The sequence below is a fragment of the Ictidomys tridecemlineatus genome, chromosome 2 (genome assembly GCF_052094955.1).
Source record: "Ictidomys tridecemlineatus isolate mIctTri1 chromosome 2, mIctTri1.hap1, whole genome shotgun sequence".
In the NCBI taxonomy this organism is placed as follows: Eukaryota; Metazoa; Chordata; class Mammalia; order Rodentia; family Sciuridae; genus Ictidomys; species Ictidomys tridecemlineatus.
Window position 1 is genome coordinate 20,503,827 of NC_135478.1, and position 21,103 is coordinate 20,524,929.

Consider the following 21,103-nt stretch of genomic DNA (forward strand, 5'->3'; position numbering starts at 1 on the left):
ACATTTTATTACTGAATCCACTAAGCTTTTTCTCCAAAGGGGCAACACACACTCTTCTAGAGTAATGGTCCCTTCCCATCTTGGCACAACCACTGTGGTGTTAGCCAGAGTGACAGAAGCCTTACAGCTTTTGCCTTTTTCTGCAAGTCGACGATCTGGGACAGCAGGTGCGTGATCTCCTCCTGCTGGCGGGCAGCATCTTCAGTCTTCTTGGCCAGCTCCTCTGAGATGCTGGCAATCTGCACGTTGGCATCCCCTTTGACAAAGAAATGACAAAGAGTAAGAGAGAAAACTACACACACAGACCAGAGAGAGTGGTTTCCTGGTGGTTTACACATGAAAACCCATCTTTATGGGGAGGAGTACAGAGGGTACATGATGAAGGGATGCATAGTGACTGTGTTCTTCCATGGTGAAGCAAAGTGGCTTCTCAGGACTCAGTCAGTGATGAGAAGGGATATGATCTTCCCATGGGCTGTCATCCTGGGCTCGGTGGAAGGGCCTAACCCCACTGATCTAGTCTATCTCCTCAGAGCCAATCAGGCAGGCACTGCTTAGTATTTTGATGAAATGCAAAAGATTCTATTTGCCCTTTTATCTTGCCTTGCAAACTTGCAATAGAGAAAATGGTAGGGGGGTACTTATTTGCAAAACTGAGAACTCGGGCCTCAATTTTTACAAATCAAATCACTAAAAAGCAGTTTTCTTCACATTCTCAAGCCAGATTTCTGTATCTGAGCCTAACTTTGGCATTTAATAATTCTAATATTCCAGCAGAAAGCCAAAATTAAATATCCCTCTCAGAAGAAACTGAGATAATATATGGTTAATGGCCTGGAACCCGATTCACAAATGGGGAGGGGGTGCCATACAAGGTCAGGTCTCCTTTCACTGATTTCAGGCTGGCAGGGAGCCTGCACTTCATCAAGGACAATACAAAGCCACTAGGTCATGGCAATGGGAGATAGAAGGAAGTAGAAGCTGGGATGGGGGTTGGGAGTGAGTGGGCAGGGGACATACTCAGCTCCTTCACACAGTCGTTGACCAGCTGCTGCTCCTTCTCTTCGTAGGTGATGGTTTCTGTCTTTAGCTGGCAGGCCTGTAGAAAAGGCTCAGGTCAGGGCCCAGCACTCACCCTGCACTGTGACTTGCCATGCGTGTGAGGGCGAGGCATGGAGCAGGGGCAAACCCGAGTCTGGGAAGTGCTGGTCAGTATCTCTTCACCTGTCATTAGTTAGGTCCTCAAGTACAAAACATTTCCTACTTAGTTAAGGGGACACTCTCAAAGCAGAAAATTGAAAAACACACACCACTAGATGGCGCCACACAAAGCCAGCACCCAAGGGCCACACACAGCAAGCTCTGTAAGATTCTGCAGGAGGGTCTGCCTGTTCTTTTGTCTGTCCAGCTCATAGATGTGGACACTGCTGTGGCTCTCACAGTGCCTAAGACCCTGCTCTGCCTATGGCATGCATTCTAAGGATAACCACAGGACTGGGGCTGAAGCTCAGAAGTAGAGTGGTTGCCTAACATGAATAAGGCCCTGGGTCCAATCTCCAGTACCATTAAAAAAAAAAAAAAAAAAAAAAAAGCCAGGTGTGGAGATCCTAAGGATAAGGATAAGCACACATCATATGAAGCTAACGTTCACTCTATCACTACTCTGTGCCAGGCACTGAACTATGAGGTTCTGAGCTGGAGTTAAACCTGCTGTGTCCAGAATATGGTCCAATATAGAAAATTTAGAGACCCAAGAGCCATCCCAGGACCCTGGTCAGCTTCCTCCAGCAAGAGATCTGAAGGCCCAATGAAAATGATGCAGTTTGAGAAAACGTGTCTCAGAGCCCTCTGATCCTGGCCGTGGAGAGATAGATACTACATTTCTGAGAACAAAGGCAGGACAGTGAGAATCTATAGATGGGATCAGATTCCCTCACTGACTTTAGGTAAGATTCTGACAGAGGGTGGGATTGCTGGGTACTGAGAACTGGGGCATATCCCAAGGGCTGGAAAGGCAGTGCTAGACTCAGAATGGGAAACACTGTTCCTGTAATTGGCTAAGCCACTGGCTGGCAGAGCACAATGGGGCAACCTTGGCCACTCAGGGTTGTTTTCATTAGGAAGTTTAGAGCTGGAAGAGGTGAAGTCTACAAGAATAGGTCTTGCAGAAAAGCATCTTGTTGGGTTCTTTCCAATGCGCAGCAATTTCAAGGTGACAGACAGTCTGCCCCACTGAAGGGGCTCAAGGGAGTCTGGGGCCAGCTTAGGTGGGCACACAGCCTGAACCTGACATCATTCCTCTGGCTAGAGAACACAAACCCACTGCTAATTAAGACAAACGAAATTTTTATGCATCCATGTTTTTAGAGAAGGGCAGTAGGTGAAGAGGAAAAGTGTGGGCTGAGAGTCACATAAATGTCCAAATCTTGGCTTTGTCACTTACTACAGACTTGTGGGACCCTGAGATATCAAAACACTTAGCAGCCTGGAGCCTGGTTTTCTCACTATAAATGAGAATCAAAGTAAGCAACTTGCAGCCTTGCTGTAGAAGATTAAAAATTATAATAATGACATACGCAAAGTGCAAGCATAGTACCTTGCCAATAAAGGGATCTCTCTAAAGCAGAGTTTCCAAGTTGCCTCAGCTCAACCTTTTTAAATTAACTGTTCAAGAAACATGTCTCCAGGCTCTGGAGGCACTGTTTCTTTGGAGCCAATCTGACTACAGTAACATGAAAACCGGCTTCATCCCCACTCTCAGTCGTTTCCTACACATTGAGACCAGAGCTGAAGAACACCGTGGAAAGACCCCATCGTGAAGGAGGAGAGGTTTGCACCTTTTCTCAGTCCACATGCTGCAGGATTCAGCAACTGGGAAGGCAGTGTCCAGTGCAGGGGTGAGGCCTGTCTGCTGAGTATGCCCAGCAAGCCCAGGCTCCGTGGTTCTGCCAGAGATGGTGGCCTCTGAGGACAGCACTGTAACTGTGGCTATTCTCGCCAGATACAACAAACAGGGCCACCACCCTTCCAGTGGGTGACAAGGACAGGGAGGGAGTGCACTTCACCTAGGATCGAAGTACCACGTTCTCCTCTTCTAGGTCCTTCAGCTTCTTTTGAAGAGAATCCAAATGAAAGTAATTCTGGACTGAGGAGGACGACTCATTCCTCTTCAGCCTGGGAGAGAAAGTGCACTCACCATCTGGGGAGGTGATGTCTCCGCCACTACCTAGCCAGCCCCACCTGGAGACCCAGAAGGGCTGCCTCAAAGAAAGTTTGTGAGACTTGCAATTAGACTGCTCCCTAATGCCCAGGAAAATAACACCCCAGTGTACAGTGCACACCCCTCTGTCCACAATTTGCAGTTGCTACATTACCTCAGAATTCAGAGGGATGGAATCTACACAAAGCCAACACAATTCTGGGATGCCTGGAGGTTTATTTGATATCTAGGATGCATTTCTATGTTCTAAGAACTGCTTTAAGTATTTTGCATGTATTAACTCGATGCTAGAACTCTATGACTTAACTGCTATTAGTAGCTCCATTTTACTAATGAGGAAACAGCACAAAAATTAAGTAACGTGGCCAGGAGCATGCAGGTTAAGTCACAGAGCTAAGATTGAATTCAGGCCATCAGGTTCTAGAGTTCCACACGGGGCTCTGCTGATTCTCAGAACAGCCCCTACACCTTCTGTCCCAAGGACCTGCCATGGCACCTCTGGCTTCAGAACCCTGTGTTCCTTTAACAGCAAAGCCCACTACCTTTTTTTTTTTAATATCTTAACATGCCAGAGCAAATCAACTGACCTGATAAGTAAGCAATAAGACCCAGTAAGAGGAAAATTTAAAACCTGCCCTTCTATGTCCCACAAAAATAGTACAAATCAATCCATCTGAGGCACTTAGAGATGCTTATTCTGGGGAAGGCTGACCTGTGCTGCTGGTGGAGGTGACCCTGCCTACGTGACTCCAATGACATCAACAGCAGCCTGTGCCCTGGCCTCCAGAAACACAGCCCTCAGGTGACTTACGGGGTTGAGCAGACAGACTCCGGCTCGCTCTCCTCCGCAGCACTGGTGTAGAATTGGAGCAGCTCATCCTTCATGGACAGCTCATGGCGGAGCTGAGAAACCTGCACAGACAAGAGCCAGGCCCACTTTTTGCTTTCTAAGAGGTGATAATATCCTCCTTGTACTCAAATACTTACTACTTTGAGACAAACTTCCCGTTGAAAATGAAGACACTAATCGATTATGTGCTACTCAACAAAACAGGGGTTTCTAAGAGTTGAGTCTGATCCCACTTAAGAAAAACAGAATCCATTGCTTGAAGGCAGAAATCTCCTTTTCTAAATTAATAATTTTAATTTTGGTATAGAAAAGGGACACGAAGGCTCTAGAATGATGATGGAGGACATGAGATTACTTCTGGGCTTTGGAAGTAGTTAGATGACCAGCTGGACACACTATCAAATGAAAGAAGAGGCCATTCACTTCTGCTGGAACCAAATCCAACTCAGAACAGGATCATGGAGGTGCCAGCTCTGGTGGGCTGCCGTAAGCAGCCAGTCCACCCTACCTGGAAGCCCACACAGCCCCACCTGGTGACTGATACACTTTCATGGGGCTCCTGGACACTCTCGGTCAGTCCTTGCTCTGTGCTCAACAATCCCTAGACAGAAATTTCAGATACAGGAGGAAAAGAGCAACTATCAAGAACTGATCACACAACTACTGCTATGGTGGTTTGGCAAATCATGGAGATTTATTTCAGGTTTTAAAGTAAAAAAACTTTTGCTATAAAACTCTTTATTTGCCCTTCCAATATTTAGTACTGATGAACATGAAATCAGTACTAAAAAGAGTAGTGCAACTCTGTTTTCTTTCTTATTTAGAACTTGATGTGAGGTCTACGGTTAAGTCCAATTTCCGACCCAACACAGGGAGTGAACTGTTTCTCCCGAGGAGAAGCCAATTTGTTATATACACAAAGTCTTCAATACCTAGACTGATCATTCAATGATGTGCCAAAGAGGAACATGCTATACTTTGTAAACTCAAAGCTTTTCCAAGGCAGGGGGACAAAACATTTCCAATCCCAGAAAATAGGATATTCTTTATACGTGGTAAGGAATTCCATGAAAGAATGGTAATGTGATATATTGGTTCCTGAGTGGCATGTTCCTCTGCCCAGAAGGGGCGAGGTGGCTACTAGGGAGGCTGAGGGCAGAAGGATCACAAGTTCAAGCCCAGCCTGGGCAACTTAATGAGACTCTGTCTCAAAACTTAAGAAATAAATAAAAAGGTCTAGGGATATAGATCAGTGTTAGAGTACCCCTGGGTTCAATCCCTCGTTTCAACAACAACAAAATTGCAGTCTGAAAACTATAGAAGCAGCCTAAATGTCCATCAATAAATGGACAAGGAATGATTTTTTAAAACGTGGTATACTTATTCTGTGGAGTTTTATTCAGCTATGAAAAGTAATGAAAATATTTCATTTGCAGAAAAATGAATGGAACTAGAGAACATGATAAGTGAAATAAGCCAAACTCAGAAGGTCAATGGCTTTATGTTTTCTTTCATATGTGGAAGCTAGAGAGGAAAAAAGAAAAGAAAGTAGATAGAAATCTCACATAAATCTAAGGAAGATCAGTAGAGGAAAGGGTAAGGGACCAAGGGGAGGAAGGAGAAAAGGGGAAAGGGAAATACTGGAAAATGATACTGTCCAAATTATAGTGTTATACTGTTTGCATGTAAGAATGTGTTAACAAAAAATACCACCATTAAGTATAAATATAGTGTACCAATTAAAAAATGAAAAATTATAAGAAGGGTCCCAGGCTAACCCCCACACTTTCTTCATGGTCACCTAAGAGAAGGGAGGACGACTTCAGGTCACGATGCTAGGGGCAGGGAAGACAGGGGTCAAATTTATTTCTCCTAGAACAAAACAGTATTCTACTTCACCATCTTTAAAGATAGCCTGGGATTAAATCTTTTCATATAGTATGACAACTCAACTTCATCTTATTAAAATTGCCATTAAACCCAGGTTGGGAATCGTTTCAGTGAGAAGAAAATTTGATTACATCTTAGGGACATGGGTAAGGACACACACTCCCAATAAGGAAGTTCCTGATAGAAAAATAAGAGAGAAGCTTCCTTTCAAAAAAAAAACTGTCAAAATTTCACAGTCAAAATTCACTGTGGAAATAGGGTGACAGGAAACAAGGGCCTGACTCTCAGCTTCCTACTCCTGTTCCAGAAGCTCTGGCTGACACCATTGCTTCCTTCCTCCTGGCCACACCACATGGCTTCAGAAAACAGGTGTGGATCCTTCTCATCCTCTTAGGATAAGTCTGATAAGTCAAAATATTTTGTGCCCTTCCTGTAGCCATTGACAGTCACCAGCCAAGAAGGGCATCATGAAAATAACAGGGTTTTTTTCCATGAAAACAATAGGCTAATTTTTTTCCCTATACATATGATATTACATTACAAGGATGAATGCCAGTCACCACCCTCCCCTGCAGCAGGAGGTGGCCTTCTCTGGCCCAGCCACCTTCTGCTCACTTGCTGTTGTGTTGGCCTGTATGTGCTTCTGCTGAGCATGGAGCAGCTCTGAGGTTGGAGTCTGCACTTTGAGAAGGTGAGTACTGTGGCCGTTCCCTGCAGCCCAGCCTGCCTACATGACAGGGTACTGTAGGCCTACTAACTAAGGACTGTGCCTACCCTGAGAGACCCATCCATGATGTGTGAAGAAAGAGCTGCAGGACACCAGCTTCCGGCCTCCAGGAGGCCACTTCTGACAGGAGCCCTGGCTCAGGTCGGGGTGCTCCCTCAGGGTGGCTTCTCCAACCCATCTCCCTCCACCTTGCTCCCAAGCCCATCGTGCCTCACCTCCTCCCTGATGTTTTCCACTTGCTCCTCCAGCAGCTCGTTCCTCTCAGTTAAGGTCTTGTTCTTCTTCAACAACGACTGGCCGATCCGCGCAGCCAACTCCAAATCCCGTTCTTTCTACAAAAGGCAAGAGGGAGAAGGAGGATTCAAAAATACCCCCATGTCCTGAAGGAGCCATTAGGGCTTGATGTCAAGTGAGGAAAACAAGGGCATCCAGCAATAACAAAAGAATTGATAATTCACCATCAGTGTCACCATTTGACGCCTGTTAAAGAGGAGAAACTCTGCCCACGTATGTACGAGAGCTACGCAGACATGAAGCAACCAAAGGGAAGCCTGAAGATGTGATGAAAACAAATCTTTGTTCCCACAGTGGGAAAAATGCTTCCAAAGACACTTCTGCACAACTGCTTTTGGTGTTTGTGCAATCGTTGATAAAGCTTCTCTCCACCTGCCACTGGGCTGCTGTAATGCCAGGGCTCAGCACATGGAAACACCAATAACTCTTTGTAAGAGGAATGAAGAAGTTCTAAAATGCTCTCACAATGCAGCTGAGATCTGGCACAAGGGGGCAGCCTCTGTACCATTTACCAGGCTGGAATGCAATGAGTTCCTTATTTTTGCCTCCTATGAAACAAAAACATTTAAAGTCAATCTGAGACACAACTACATCTGTTTTGTTTGGCTATTTTGTGTTTTGCTTAGGAGAGGTTATATAGGCTCTATTAAAAACAAACAACAGTCTTTCAAAATGCAGAGATGATGCACACATTTGCCCTACTTTAGAGGCAATGTGCTCAGACACAGGATTTTCTAATGGTTTGGTCAATGACCTCAATTAGACAGAGCAGCACACGCTGGAAAATCCAGTGTGGCACATAAAGACAGGACTGTCTATGAGAGAAGAAAGATGTCCTGGATGATGGACAGATGGCTTCCCTGAGTGCACACTCATGATCCCCACAGCATCCATCCTTGCCTCTATGGTCATACTCCACCTGTCACTGCTAGGTGGGGACAGGGGATGATGAGAAGAGGGGGCTCTGGGAAACCACATTTCTGTAGCAGTCTTACACTAATTGTTCTGTTCGCCAGTATTTTAAAAGCATGGAAACATTGTAGTTTGGGGGAGAAGAAACAAAGCTGGGGAGGAGTCCCAGGTTATGCTCCAACACCCACTTATTAACCACCCATGTGGCCTGAGGCAAATGGCTTTGGCTTCACTAGCATCAGGAACACTGTGGGTTAGTTGTTCTGAAACACATCTTATGACCCCTAGGTGGGTTGAAATATCATTTTAGTCATCATTCAGTTACCAGCATTTTGTTTTGAATTCAAAACAATAGCACAAAACTGAAAAATACCAGAGTGCATGCACATGATAAGGGCACTATTTCATGTTTAAACTTTTGTTTATCACATGTTTACCTGTATGAGTACCGGGACAAAAACCTAAGACTCATTCCTTTTCTCTTTTCTTTGGTGCTGGGGATGGAACCCAGGGCCTGGTGCATGCTAAGAACTCACTCTACCTCTGAGCCACATCCTGGTCCCTAAGCTGTGTTTCTTACAGCAGGCACTGGTCACCAGTTTAACTGCTCCCAGGTGAGCCATCCTACTCTAAGTTGAGTACAACAGTTTGAACATCCCAGAGGCCCAATTCCCTTGTCTGTTAAATGGAGGGTAAGGAAGGGGGCAGGCTAGCTGAGAGCGCCTTGGGAAAAAAAAATCTAGCTTTATGACTAAGTTGTATGACAAAAGGAAAATACAGTTTTTATTTCTAGCATCTTAGAAATAGTTCCCTTACCACTGTTCCCTTACCACCTAGAGACTCAGCACATGTGGAAAGGACCCTCCCATGTAGCCAAGGGGACACAGTGGCTCTGCCCAATCCATCTAGATGCTCATCTCTGTGCATTTATTCCTGCTGGCCACAGCATCTACCAGGAAGCTTCCTTATCTCACATCCCTTTGTCAATTCTCAGACTCAACAGTTGTGTTTACTTGGTATCTAAGGGAAAGAATTCAAAGAACTGTGTGCAAGGGAATAGGTGCAGAATTCCAGTGTCTCAGCACCCAGTCCAAGTGGGTTTCAGCTCTTTTGCATTTGGCTAAAACTGCAGTACAAAGGACACTTCTCTGTGAAGCAAAGTCTCCATAAATCTAACTTGAGTCTGAAAGACCCCCGTCCAATGAAAGACCCCCGTATCCCTGTCCAAGGAGAATCACACGAAACACTGGCTGCAAAAGCAAGAGGTTGGTTTATTGGGACACAGGTGCCTGCGGGTGCCCAGCAGAACCTCAGCCGGAGCTTTGTTGAACTGGCACACCGGACTTGGGGATACAGAGATTTTTATAGGGTTTGGGACAGGTTTCGCGCGCGGGAAGCAACAGGTTTCTTATTGGTTTGTTTAAATCTAGCATATAGTCCACCTAGGGGGTATAGGTCTGCATTCCAAAAACCACAGGTCTGCATTCTATTCTTTCTGTTCCTGCTTATCTGTTCCGGTTTATTCATTTATGCCTCAGGATGCAGGTGCTCTGTTCTTCAACCTGTTGTCCGGAGAGCATGCCTGGTGCCTGAACCTGTTTATGGCCTGCCTGGTATCTTGGTTTCATATCTTGGCCTTAGGTAACTAGGCTAACTGGGCTAGGGTCTTTCAAGTCTATTAAATTTCTCTGCTAGAACAAGCTCTTAGACTGAGTGCCCAAAGGTGCTTAATTAACACCCCTCAGCTCACTCTCTGCCTCCCTGCTCTGCACTGCTTTCCAGGCTGCTGAGCCCCAGCAAGCACAGACCCTTTGCACACCTCAGCCACATTTTGTCTGCACGTTTCCCTGCAGACAAATTGAGCAAAAATTACAATGCTGAAGGCAGGTTAGGCAAGGCACGGCCAGGGAACCCAAAGAAGGAGGGATGGCTTCCTAGGGCATTGAGGGCCACCACCCAAGAGCAATGGAAACAGGCAGGGCGGGGCGGGGGGGGGGGGGAAACAAGTGAAGTGGTAGCTCAACAAGGAAGGCTTTTGCCCTGCATTCACACCTCCAACCCCAGCCCTGGGGCCTCCAGCCTCTCCTGGCCCCATGGAGGGCTGGCATCTGCACACAGAAAACCTTATCTCTACAGTCATCACAAAGAACATTCTTGGCTGGTTAAAAAAAAAAAGCAGGAAGTTACAGTAAAAATATTTATGAATGAAATGAAAAACACTTCCAAAATTATTATAGCATCTCTGGTCTTTTTTGCTCTAGTTTTACTAATGCATCAGGCTGGTTGAGTTTCCTTGGAGGGAATCACAAGATGGGGGAAAAAAAAAAGCTCCCATTTCTTACTACCAATTATCATATGACAAATGTTTGCTTCTAAATTCAGGAAACAGCTAGGAAATGACTAGTGGATAAAACCATAAGAGAATAAGAGACTACAAATAATTTAGGCCCTTGGAAGTAGTAAATTATTAGGAAAACCTAATCCTCTTATCATGTGGGAAATGAGGCAAGGTGGAGCTTGCTCTAACTGCCTGCTCCCTCCCTTTGGCTATGCTTTGCTTTGTTTTGCTTTTGAAGACTGCTGCTTGGACTCAGCCTTTGCTCTTGCAACAAAACCCTGCACTGACAGTGCACCCACTAGAGAAGGAACAGCCTGCCTTCCTCTTGTAGCAGCTGACTCATCCCATTCACTAATTTTAGGATAAAAGCATGACTAAGGGGACAGTGGAACATATTCATTCATTCTCTCTCTCTCTCTCTCTCTCTCTCTCTCTCTCTCTCTCTCTCTCTCTCTCTCTCAGAGAGAGAGGGGACAAGACAAGGTCTACCCAAAGGTATATTCCCAACAGCAGGGAGCCAGGGTGAGCTGCAGCAGCCTCCTCCCCTTAAACCAGGAGCACAGTCCACATTCAAGGGCTGTGCTTCAGCATCCTGTGCAACTCCCTGGCACCAGCCTGCATGTGGCCAGCATGCAAACCAACACAAATGAGCAGAGGAAACAGAGGCAAAGGCCAGTGAAAAGCACAGCAGGGTGCAGCTGTCACATGACTTGTGCAGCTAGACTTTAACCAAATGCTTCCAGAGAAAGGTAGTAAATTCATCTGGGATTTTATCAGGGCAAGAACAAAATGGTGTTGCTATTTATAAAACACAGAGATAAAAGCATGATAACCTGGGCTGGAGTTGTAGCTCAGCAGTAGAGCCCTTGCCTTGTACACATGAGGCACTGCATTAGATTCCCAGCACCACATATAAATAAGCAAATAAAATAAAGGTCCATCAACAACTAAAAAAAAATATATATATTAAAAAAAAACTAAAAACATGATAACTCTTTAAAAATAAAAGAAGCCACAATGAAACACTCATGTGAAGAAATTACCCTACCAATATTCTTTCCAGCAACTCAATTTTTAAAAAATATGAGACTATATTCTTCATATAGCAACATTCGGTCAGGAAATAAACTAGAGGGAAAGTGAATTACTTATTTATTTGTTTGTTTTTCCCTCTTGTGGTGCTGGGGATTGAACCCAGGGCCTTGTACATGCAGGGCAAGTAATATACCAACTGAGCTATATGCCAGCCTCTGGAAAATGAATTCTTGATACTAAGTATCTACATAAAAAAAACTTATGTCCTTGGCTCCTTAGAAATGATCCTGCGCTCTCTCTACTTTCTTGTAACCAAGGAGCTGCTTCTTCCTCTATACCTTTCCATCATGATGGTCTGCCTCACCTGGGCCCAGTCAGCCATCTAGAGACTGAGACCTCCTAAACCATGAGCCCTCCTCAACATACACACACAAAAAAGAGAGAGAGAGAGGGGGAGGGAGGGAGGGAAGGGGAAGAGAGAGAGAAAGAGAGAGAGAGAGAGAGAGAGAGAGAGAGAGAGAGAGAGAGAGAGAGAAAGTAAAAAGAAAAAATAAAAGTGGTCCTTGCATGTCCTAGCAGAGAGCAGGAGCCCTGTGGAGCATTTACATACAAAGCACTGCCAGCTCAGACAAGCCTCAGCAAGGACCTTGGCAGTGCACACCCAGAGGCTGCAGTGCCCTGGTCACATTTTCCAAGTAAGTGTCCCATGGACAACTGTATTAACAAAGACTAAATGGGCCAGCAAACAAAACTGTCAAGAGCAACAGACCAACCAGGCAAGGGGGGCTAAGGGGGCAGGGCTGGGAATCTGCCAAGTAATCTTGGTGCCTGTCCCACTGAATTCTGGCTCCTTCCATATAAAATGGAGGAAACAGCAATATCAACTTCTGAAAGCTACTACAGAATTAATGAGATGGCCTGTAGAAAACACTCAGCTCTCAGTTCAGTTTTATCCCAAATAGTAAGAAACAGATATTTCATCAAAGATCTATTATATCTAAGGTTTAAAAAGTCCCCTGGGCCCAACCATGTGAACCTGCCACATGGCCAATGCCACCACCAAGATGGCTGCAATTCTGGATGCCACCAGAAGGCACAAGGTCAGGGCCCCAAAATGCTTTCCCCCATGCCCAGTCACACAGAAACAAACCCTGACATCATTTATATGGCCCTGAAGAGTTTGCAACTTCCCCTTCAAGAGAACGAGACAGGAGTGTGTTGCAGGGCAGGTGTGGAGAGGCTGGTTGTGCAGAAGGGGGAAACACAGGAAGACAGAGACATGAAACAGGGAGAACAGAGAGTCACTGCAAAAGCTTTGGGTCCCCCCCACATACTGGCCCAGGTCCCACCCAGGTTTCAACCTTGTCTTCCCAGTGCCCCAAAAATGGTAGCAATGATTTCAGTCTCCCATCCCTTCTACTCTTTTTCCAGGGAAGATGTGAATGAACAGTCATGAGCCCAAAGTCATTCTGGAGTCTAGAGCAGAAACACAGATCTAAAAGCCAGCACCTGTTCACTAAAGGCTAGATTCAGTGGTGCTAGGATATTTGGGGCACTTAGCAAATACTAGCTAAAACCCTACCTGCTCCAGCCTGGGAGAGGCCTATGGATGCACGTGTCACGCTCCTTTTTCTGAGGCCTTCGGACCTCAATTCTCTGCCAATGGAATGCTCAGAAGAAACTGAGAACCAGTCCTCAAGTAGTTGCCTAATCCTAAGCCACTTCTCTAGATTTTCCTTGCCACGCTTATTTTACTTCTTCCCACACTGACACTGTAATATCACACTAGCCTGATATAAGCAAAAACTTAAAATAGGTTAGAAAGACAGGGATAATCATGTATTTTTCTGACATTTGGGATTTAAAATATATTTTAGTGGTTCTCAAATATTAAACTGGGTATTCTAGCAAGTATCTGAATGCTACCATATTTTGTGTCAATGGTATGTTCCTTTAAAAACCTAAAAACTTGCAGAAAACTACAGCTACCAAGGTCAGCTACATAACCACTAGTTCAAAAAGTAAAGCCATTAAATTATACCCCAAGGAGGCCCAATCTCTAGGACTCCTGCTGAAATAGTAACGTTTGCACTAATCAATATAAATTACGATCGATCAATTATAAGCAACCTTTTTTGTCTTCCCCTGAATACTAACCTCCTCAAGAAGTCGAGTAACAGCACCTATGTCATTGTATGTCTTAGTCATCTGGCCAACTCTTTCAGCACATAAAACTGTAAGAAACAGAAGTCACAGTGAGACTGTGGTGCCACAACCCCACCCAACAAATGGTACATGTAAAACACTGGCCCTGAAATTGTCTCTGCTTATTAGGCATGAAGGATAATGGATTTTGCTGGGTTCAACCCACACTGTACTCAGCACCCCAGGGGTCTCATGTCCCAGTTCCATTGAGGAAGCCCAGGTTTGTGACAAGGAGAGTTGTCATGGAGTTCCTATGAAGCCCTGACTTCAAGGTGAGGTCTGGTGGTGGCAATGAAATAGGGTCTGGCCCCATACAGACTCAGCAAATTGAAGTGAATGGGGAGGAGGTCAGCAGCACAGCTCCCATGAATCAATTTCCATAATTCCCATAGGATCCAGAGCCTATTGACTGGACAGATTCACATGGAGAGAACGGGAGCTTTCAGGAAGCAGCAATTGGTTTAATTACTGAACAACAACCTTAAACTGGTAATTTCCTAATAGCACAGGCCCCTTCTTCCCAAATGGCCTCAATTCTAAGCCTACGCAACCAGCGTTCATACCAGGAAACTAGGGTGATACATATATATTTTTAAAAACACTACTACTATTGTTGCTGTTGCTGCTACACACACACACACACACACACACTGTGGTTTCATTACACATACACTTCACTGTGGTCACAGAGGGGGCTCACAAGCTGCTTTAGGACTATGTGTCTTTGTTCTCCTTCTAATGAAGAAAAGGGTTGTGCAAGGAAAGAAGTGTGCCAAAAAACAAAACAAAACAAAAAACAAAAAACTCAGAGTTGTTTTATTTTAAATCAGTGGCAAAGAATTGATTTGCAGTTCAACAAACACAGAGAAGGTAGCACAGGTTTTCTTCTACAGGGGACAGAGTGAATGTAAATGGATTCAGGGCCAAAGTGCAAATTTCTTAAACCTTGTCACTTTGGTGCTAAATAAAACTTCTTAGTAATGCTTCATAACTAAAACACTGGAGAATAATTCTGTTAGGAGTGGATGCTTTCTTAGTGGTCCAGCCCATTCAGTAATAGCCCATGCAAGGCATTAGGAATTAAAGTGTATTAATAACTCATATTCAGGGGCATTACTAATGGCAAACTGTAACTGGAATTCAATAGGTCTTTAAATATTTTATTAAATGCAAGTAGAGATCATCCTAGCAAATGAGCTCAGAGAAATCTGAGCTGTTGCAATGATTTTCTAGCTTAAGGAGGAACCTTGAAATCTGGTCCTGAATCTGAAACCGACCAGACTGAGTCCTCCAAGCCAGGAGCCTGGCCCTCTGCCCCCTGCCCTCCATTCAGCACTTCCATGGCAGGATACCTCCTGCCTGCTGCAGGGATACTCATGGCCTGAGCCATTTCCCTTTCCCTTGCCTCATACAGAGTTGCCAGGGAGAGATTGGCAAAGGATATTTATAAGAGTAGGCTTAAGCCAGAATCTAATTTAATGTAGATGAAGTCCAGCTCCAATTGCCCTAGATAGTCCATCAGCTCCAGGGCACAAGAAATCCTATGTGAAGATTCCTACCACCAGGAGTTAATTTTCCTCCTGCATAGATGTGATGTTCTTCTAGAATAAGTTTCAGAGCTGCTATTTCTCTAGCATTACATTAATCAGAGATTACACTTAAACCTTTAGAGCTCCATTTGTGAACCAAGATCACTGTAATTATTCATACAGCCAGTCACATGTAACCACATGTAGTTGTAAGAAATTAGAGAGGGATCCCGCACACCCTGGAGTCAGGTTCCCTCAATGGTTACATTCTGCAAAATTATCACATGATACTACAACAGGAATACAGCATTGACACAATCCATGCATCTTCCTCAGATTTCCCCAGTTTTACCTACAGTGTGTGTGTGTGTGTGTGTGTGTGTGTGTGTGTGTGTGTGTATGGGACCAGGTGTACATGAAGCTCTGTACAATCTTCAGCCTGTGCATGTATACGTATCTACCACCACAAGGATTCCTTGTGTTACCCTTTTATAAAGCTAATTTCAAAAAGCTTTAAAATACCTTTGCAACAAAAATACACAGCTACACCAATGATCTTGCTAGCATCACTTTATCAGGCACCCACTGACACCACGCACATAGTGAAAGGAGGCTGGGGTGCCCCTTCATACCCCAAATGGCACAACTGTAGCTGGGGGGAAGGAACAGGGTTCAGGCACCCCCATAAGTGCAAGGACCTTTGACTGAATCTAATTAGACAAGTCAGAGGTATAAGTGAAAACCTACTGCCTATTCTATTGCAAGGAAGTGTGTTATTATTCCAGTTATAGTTTTAAAAGTACATATTATACCAATTTGGGGGGAGAGAGAAGCGTATAAATTTATAGTATTCAGTAAAAAAAATTAAAGATAGCCACAAAGAAGCTGACATTTGGATACATTCACAAATTTTAATTTTCTTTTTATTCTACAATAACCATTGGGGGGATTACTTTAAATACTTTTCAGGGAAAATATATAGTCAGCCACAATATAAGGTTCTAGGGTAGTCTCCAAGCTTACTTTTAAGAGAAATTTATACCAGAAGCAATAGAACTTTTTTTTTAACAATTGACAGATAATAAGTGTACACCTTCATGGGGGTACAGTGTGGTGTCTTGTGCCTTTCTACATCATGTAGGGGTCAATTCAGAGTGCTTAGGTTATCCATCTGAGCAGATCCCACTAAGAATACGTCTATGGCCAGGTCATTCATAACCCTCTGTGTGGATTCTCTCTAGTAATCCTCAGAGCAATATCATGGGGTGGGCACTTTTACCAACACCATTTTACAAATGGAGAACTGTGGCCCAGAAAAAGGAAATAACTCGCTCAATGCCATACAGCTAGCAAGGGCAAATGCAAAACAAGAACAGTGTCCCCAGCAGGAGCATGGCTAACACCTATCGTGCCCCTATGCTGTCTCTCAGGACATGATAGTCCTTCTGATTGAACCTTCATAGCAACCCTGCATGGCAGGTGGACTTCTAGCGGTGACTCCATAGATGTCAAGAACACAATGTAACAGAGAATGGGGAGAATAGGGCTGCACTGCAGGGACTGATCCTAGGCTTAGGCCAGTCTGACAGAGAGCCACAAAGGACACAAGAGAGAGGCCAGGCTGGAACCAGTCAACAGTGCTCAGGATGTGTGTGAACAGAGTAAGAAGCGCTGATGGTATTGGGGGAGGAAGAGTCTTGACTTTGAGGCTTAGATTTTTACAGGAGACAAAGGCCAGGAGGCCTGGGCAGGTCTCTTAATGGCTGAGTCTTGGGTTTCCTCTTCCAAGAAGTAAGGGGGCAGGGCTAAGACCAATGAGGCAGGGAAAATAAGAAACCAAGCCATTACAGTGTAAGATAAGTAGAGGCTGTGCTTTTTAAGCACCAAATTTCTAGACACTAAACCTACAACAAACCGTGGGCAAGTTTTTCTCTCTGTAGGAATGGTGTTTCAAATGGAAGCTCCTTTTCTGACCCAGAGAGCACTACCAAGTAAACTCACTTCCAATGCCCCCAAACAAAACAAAAAAAGAAGATAAAGGAACAGCCCCAAACCTCCATAAAAACTAACACATTAACATTATGGTCTAAATCCTAGAAAAAGAAATTAAACGTACCCTGTCTAGGTCATCAAGTAGCCACGTGACACACTTATGTAGCCTCTAGTACTAGTGAACTCACACCTAAACGGCATTCATTATCATCACCAGGCTCTATGCCCAATGAGTCAGGTCACCTGCCCTCCTGGGGTGCAAGGGAAACAGGAAAGCCAAGGAGAGGTGTCTGGGGGTTCAAGGCCTGGGGAGCCTCTCTACAGAATTTTTATCACAGGACAATGAAAAGCCACTGCAGGGTTTTTCAAAGGGAAAGTGTGAGGTTTGTATTTCAGAAAAAATTTTGATCTCATTGGGGAGCCATGGGGGAGGGGATGCAAGGCAATTTACAGTGACCAGAGTCCTGACTGCTGGACTAATCCAGGAAGGTTCTGGCTGGCAGTGGAATAGAGTGAAGCGGGGTCTTTCCCTGAGATATCTGTGAGTTCAGATAAAGCAGGAGGTGAATCACAAAGCACAGGATCTGCACCTCTTGCCAGAGGAGGGGAACAAGAGCAGTCTACCTCCTAGGTTTGATGTCCCCCTTTCAGATGGGCACATGACAAGTCAGAAGCAACATGGAACTTGCCCAGTGAAACCAAGGGCTTTGTGAAAGTCATATCACTGCAGGATGATGTGCCAGGCCCACAGGGCTGACCACAACCCATAGTGGCAGGACCCCTCCTTTCCTCCCGCCAGCATCACAACTGGGTGCCACTGGGGCAGAATCCACTTTGAAATGAGGCGAGAATCAAGTGCTCATTTTGGGGAAGGCAGACAGAGGAAGGTATCAGGAGGGCAAGGTGGAATGAGTAGGCCTGGGCTGGCTGACCAGAGGGAGGGAGATGTGTGTTTGGGCTGTCACGGCTAACTGGGTTGCGGGGGCACCATTCTGAGAGGTGTTTTAGTCCAAAATCCAGTAGTGCAACTTGGATGAAAATTAAACCATGCCCCAAACAAATTGGAGAATAAATGCTGGCACCCATTTTCTACCTCCTACTCACTGGCATGAGATGATAGTCAAAAAAATTCTCAAGTATCTATGTGGGCAGGCCCTGAGTAGGAACAAGTCCCTGTTCCAGGCAAAGGAACCCTGGCCAGTAGGAAGCTCAGGAGTAACTGGGGGTGAGGGCCCGGGTGCAAACCCACAAGGGAAGAAAACTACAGTGATGGGGAGACACTGAGGTGCAGGGTGGGAGCCGTGGGAGGGCTGTCTGCAGCAGCCAGAGCTGAGACCCAAGCAGGGAACTTCAGGTTTTGTCTCCAGCAATATGTTTTCCTAAGGGACCTCAGCTCCATGTCACATGTCACATTAACAGGCCTGATAAGCCCCCTTGACGCTTCCACCAACCCTATTTGTGGTCTTTAAGAAATATTAGAAAATCTCACTCCTCGTTCATTTTGGTAGAAGGAGCAAATAGCTCTCATCACCTCTTTTTCTTTTTAATTGTTCTAATTTGTTATACTCCTCTCATCTCTTAAGCTAGTTCAGATAATTCAGTTTCTCCCATTAATGTCAGTGTGATACATCTATATATTTCTGAAGTGAATAAATAAGTCAATAATTTACTCACCATACATAAATGTATATGTTGTGTGTGTTTGTGTAAAAAAATAAAAACACCTCTGACCCTGCCTCCTCCTAACTCTAAGACCCAGAAGCCATATCCACAAATATTCTTGACTGTCCATATATTTACATTTGGGGTTGTTTGTATTCTGTTTGGCTTATAGGGTCATTACTTTCATTAAAAAAGATTTTCAATTTGTTTTTTAGAATCCAAATACTATCTAATAATTTTTCCTTCTATCATCTGTACCCTAGAATTTGTTTCAATTTATTAATTTTATTATTACAGAAAATTTTGTTTTCTATAGTTTTTAATTATAAAAAACACATGCATATTGAATAAACTTTCAAAATATATATACGCCCCTAGGATTTCTGATATGCCCAGTCAAGGCAGAACTGGTAATTAGGTGTCAGAAAAATGAGTACACCAAGCACAGTAGCGCACACCTGTAATCCCAGCGGCTCAGGAAACTGCGGCAGGAGAATCTCAAGTTCAAGGCCAGCCTCAGCAAAAGCCAGGCACTAAGCAACTCAGTGAGACCCTGTCTCTAAATAAAACACAAAAAAGAGCTGGGGGTGTGGTTCAGTAGTTGAGTGCCCCTGAGTTCAATCCCTGGTATCTAAAGAAAGAAAGAAAGAAAAATGAAAAGTCCACAAGGCAGTGGAAGGTCCCTCTCTCACTATGACCAGCAGCAGCAGTTTTCAAGATGAAAAAGTATCATTCTGTGTGGCCCTGGACACTCAGGGAAGGCAACTTAGTACTTACTGTCTGCCCTGTCACAAGGTGGAGGGTGGAGGTTCAGAACCTGAGAGCCCAGCTGAAAAGCCTCCCATAAAATCCTACATGAGTCACCATTCAAGCCAAGTTTCCAGGCATTACAAAATAGATGTCCTTTAAACTCCTGTCTCTGTGCTTTTGAATTTAACTAGATACTACATAGATAAGCATCTTCATTTTTGCACAAACTTAATCCGGTAACTTAATTGCTTAAAAAAAATCAAACCATAAATAAATCTAAATGCTAAACAATTGTCAAATTTACCTATGACTCCTTGGAAGTTAACAAAGGAAAAAGAAAAGTCAGGCCAAATCAAGTCTCTTGACCACAGCTGTCAGAAATTAGCCAAGGGATGGGAGACACCACCAAGAACCTTGGCTCCTTCCTGCCTTGTGTTTTTGTGGGGAGTGTTGGAGTCTCTGCAGATGAAAATTGTGAATCACAAAGATGAATGTCCTTCCTTCAAAGGTGGTGACTCAGAAATGTAACAAGGATGACAGCACTGGGTCAATTCATCTTTTTCAGGGTCTGTCCCCTTATCACACAGAGCTTTGCAGCATGTGGATCTGGGAGATCCAGGAAGAGTAAAGGGTAACTATCTGGGGCATATGGTGACCACAGACCCTTGCTCCCAGGGCCCTGAATAGAGAGCTTCCCATTCTAGGGCCAACTGAGATGGGCGATTCCACAAACTCAGGCTCACCTTCAAGACTACGGTAGGGGAGTGGGGAGGCAAGATCAGCTCAATGTCTTTTCTAGATTCATCTAGACTCCTCTGGAAGAATTAATGACATTCTGTTAGGGTTTACTTGGTTAATCACTTTGAAAAAATCCACGTTGAACATGTGTAAGCTAGAAAGAAAGTGACATATATGCCTTCATTGAAGTAATTCAAGTCAAAAGGCTGGTCTATCAAGTGTTGTCTGGAATCCTGAAAGTTTTCTGGGCTTCTCTCCCTCTCTCAGTGCAACCCACAGGTAACAGATTCTGTCATTTGCTTTCACAATAACCCAGAACTCACAATTCCCCTAGCACTGCCCAGGTCATAAACTCAAATGGGGAGTTAAGGAAGCCTCCATGAAGAAGGTGACACCAGAGGTCAGGTGCTGGATAGGCAGCTCATTATAGAGTCACACTGGTGCAAAAGGCCGAGCTGGCTGAATTAAGGTGAAAGTACAGAGTGTCCAGAAGGGCTCCTCCTATACTCTGCTGGACACCAGGCAAAGGAGGTACCTGGCTGTGGTCCCCTGACAGGTGTCCAACAGACAGTTTGTAATTACTTGGATTTGAACTTGAGCAGAGAGGGAAGCTCCCAGAGAACGTGTTCTAGAATGTTCTTCAGGTTTCCTAGGAGATGGGGGCACAACACAAACAGCATATCAGCACACAAAGAAAGAAGCCAGGAGGAGGCATCTCCTGATCCACCTCAGTCCCTTGGCCCCTCCTAGAGCCGAGATGTTATCAAAGCCTGTCTTCTGACTGAATAAGTCTCCAGCAGAATCCAGGCTGGGCCACACTTATAAAAGAAGGACAGAAAGCTCCTGTGTCTCTCTCTGAGAGGTTTCTCTCTACTTCAGGGAAGAAGGACTTCAACTTACAAGTGATGAGCTAGTAAGATGGGTTTCCAGTGAACACTATAAGCTGCAGTTTACAGAACCA

The 21,103-nt window shown here is 44.6% G+C and overlaps 1 protein-coding gene across 1 annotated transcript; it reads right to left on the reverse strand.

The window, feature by feature from the left end:
- Nucleotides 1-3,065: 3,065 nt before the first annotated feature.
- Nucleotides 3,066-13,563, reverse strand: LOC144370470 (trafficking kinesin-binding protein 1-like). Its single transcript, XM_078031260.1, has 4 exons — nucleotides 13,424-13,563; nucleotides 6,903-7,019; nucleotides 4,032-4,132; nucleotides 3,066-3,174 (listed from the first exon to the last, which is right to left on the reverse strand). Exons 1-4 carry the CDS (start codon nucleotides 13,472-13,474, stop codon nucleotides 3,066-3,068), a joined length of 378 nt encoding a protein of 125 aa, XP_077887386.1. The 5' UTR covers nucleotides 13,475-13,563.
- Nucleotides 13,564-21,103: the final 7,540 nt, after the last annotated feature.

Excerpts from the sequence above, each read along its gene's own strand:
- LOC144370470 (XM_078031260.1), bottom strand. The coding sequence starts at position 13,474 with ATGACTAAGACATACAATGACATAGGTGCTGTTACTCGACTTCTTGAG. Across the intron at positions 7,020-13,423 it reads TTACTCGACTTCTTGAGGAG|AAAGAACGGGATTTGGAGTT; the intron begins GTTAGTATTCAG and ends TGCCTTTTGTAG. Across the intron at positions 3,175-4,031 it reads GAGTCTGTCTGCTCAACCCC|GCTGAAGAGGAATGAGTCGT; the intron begins GTAAGTCACCTG and ends TTTCTCTCCCAG.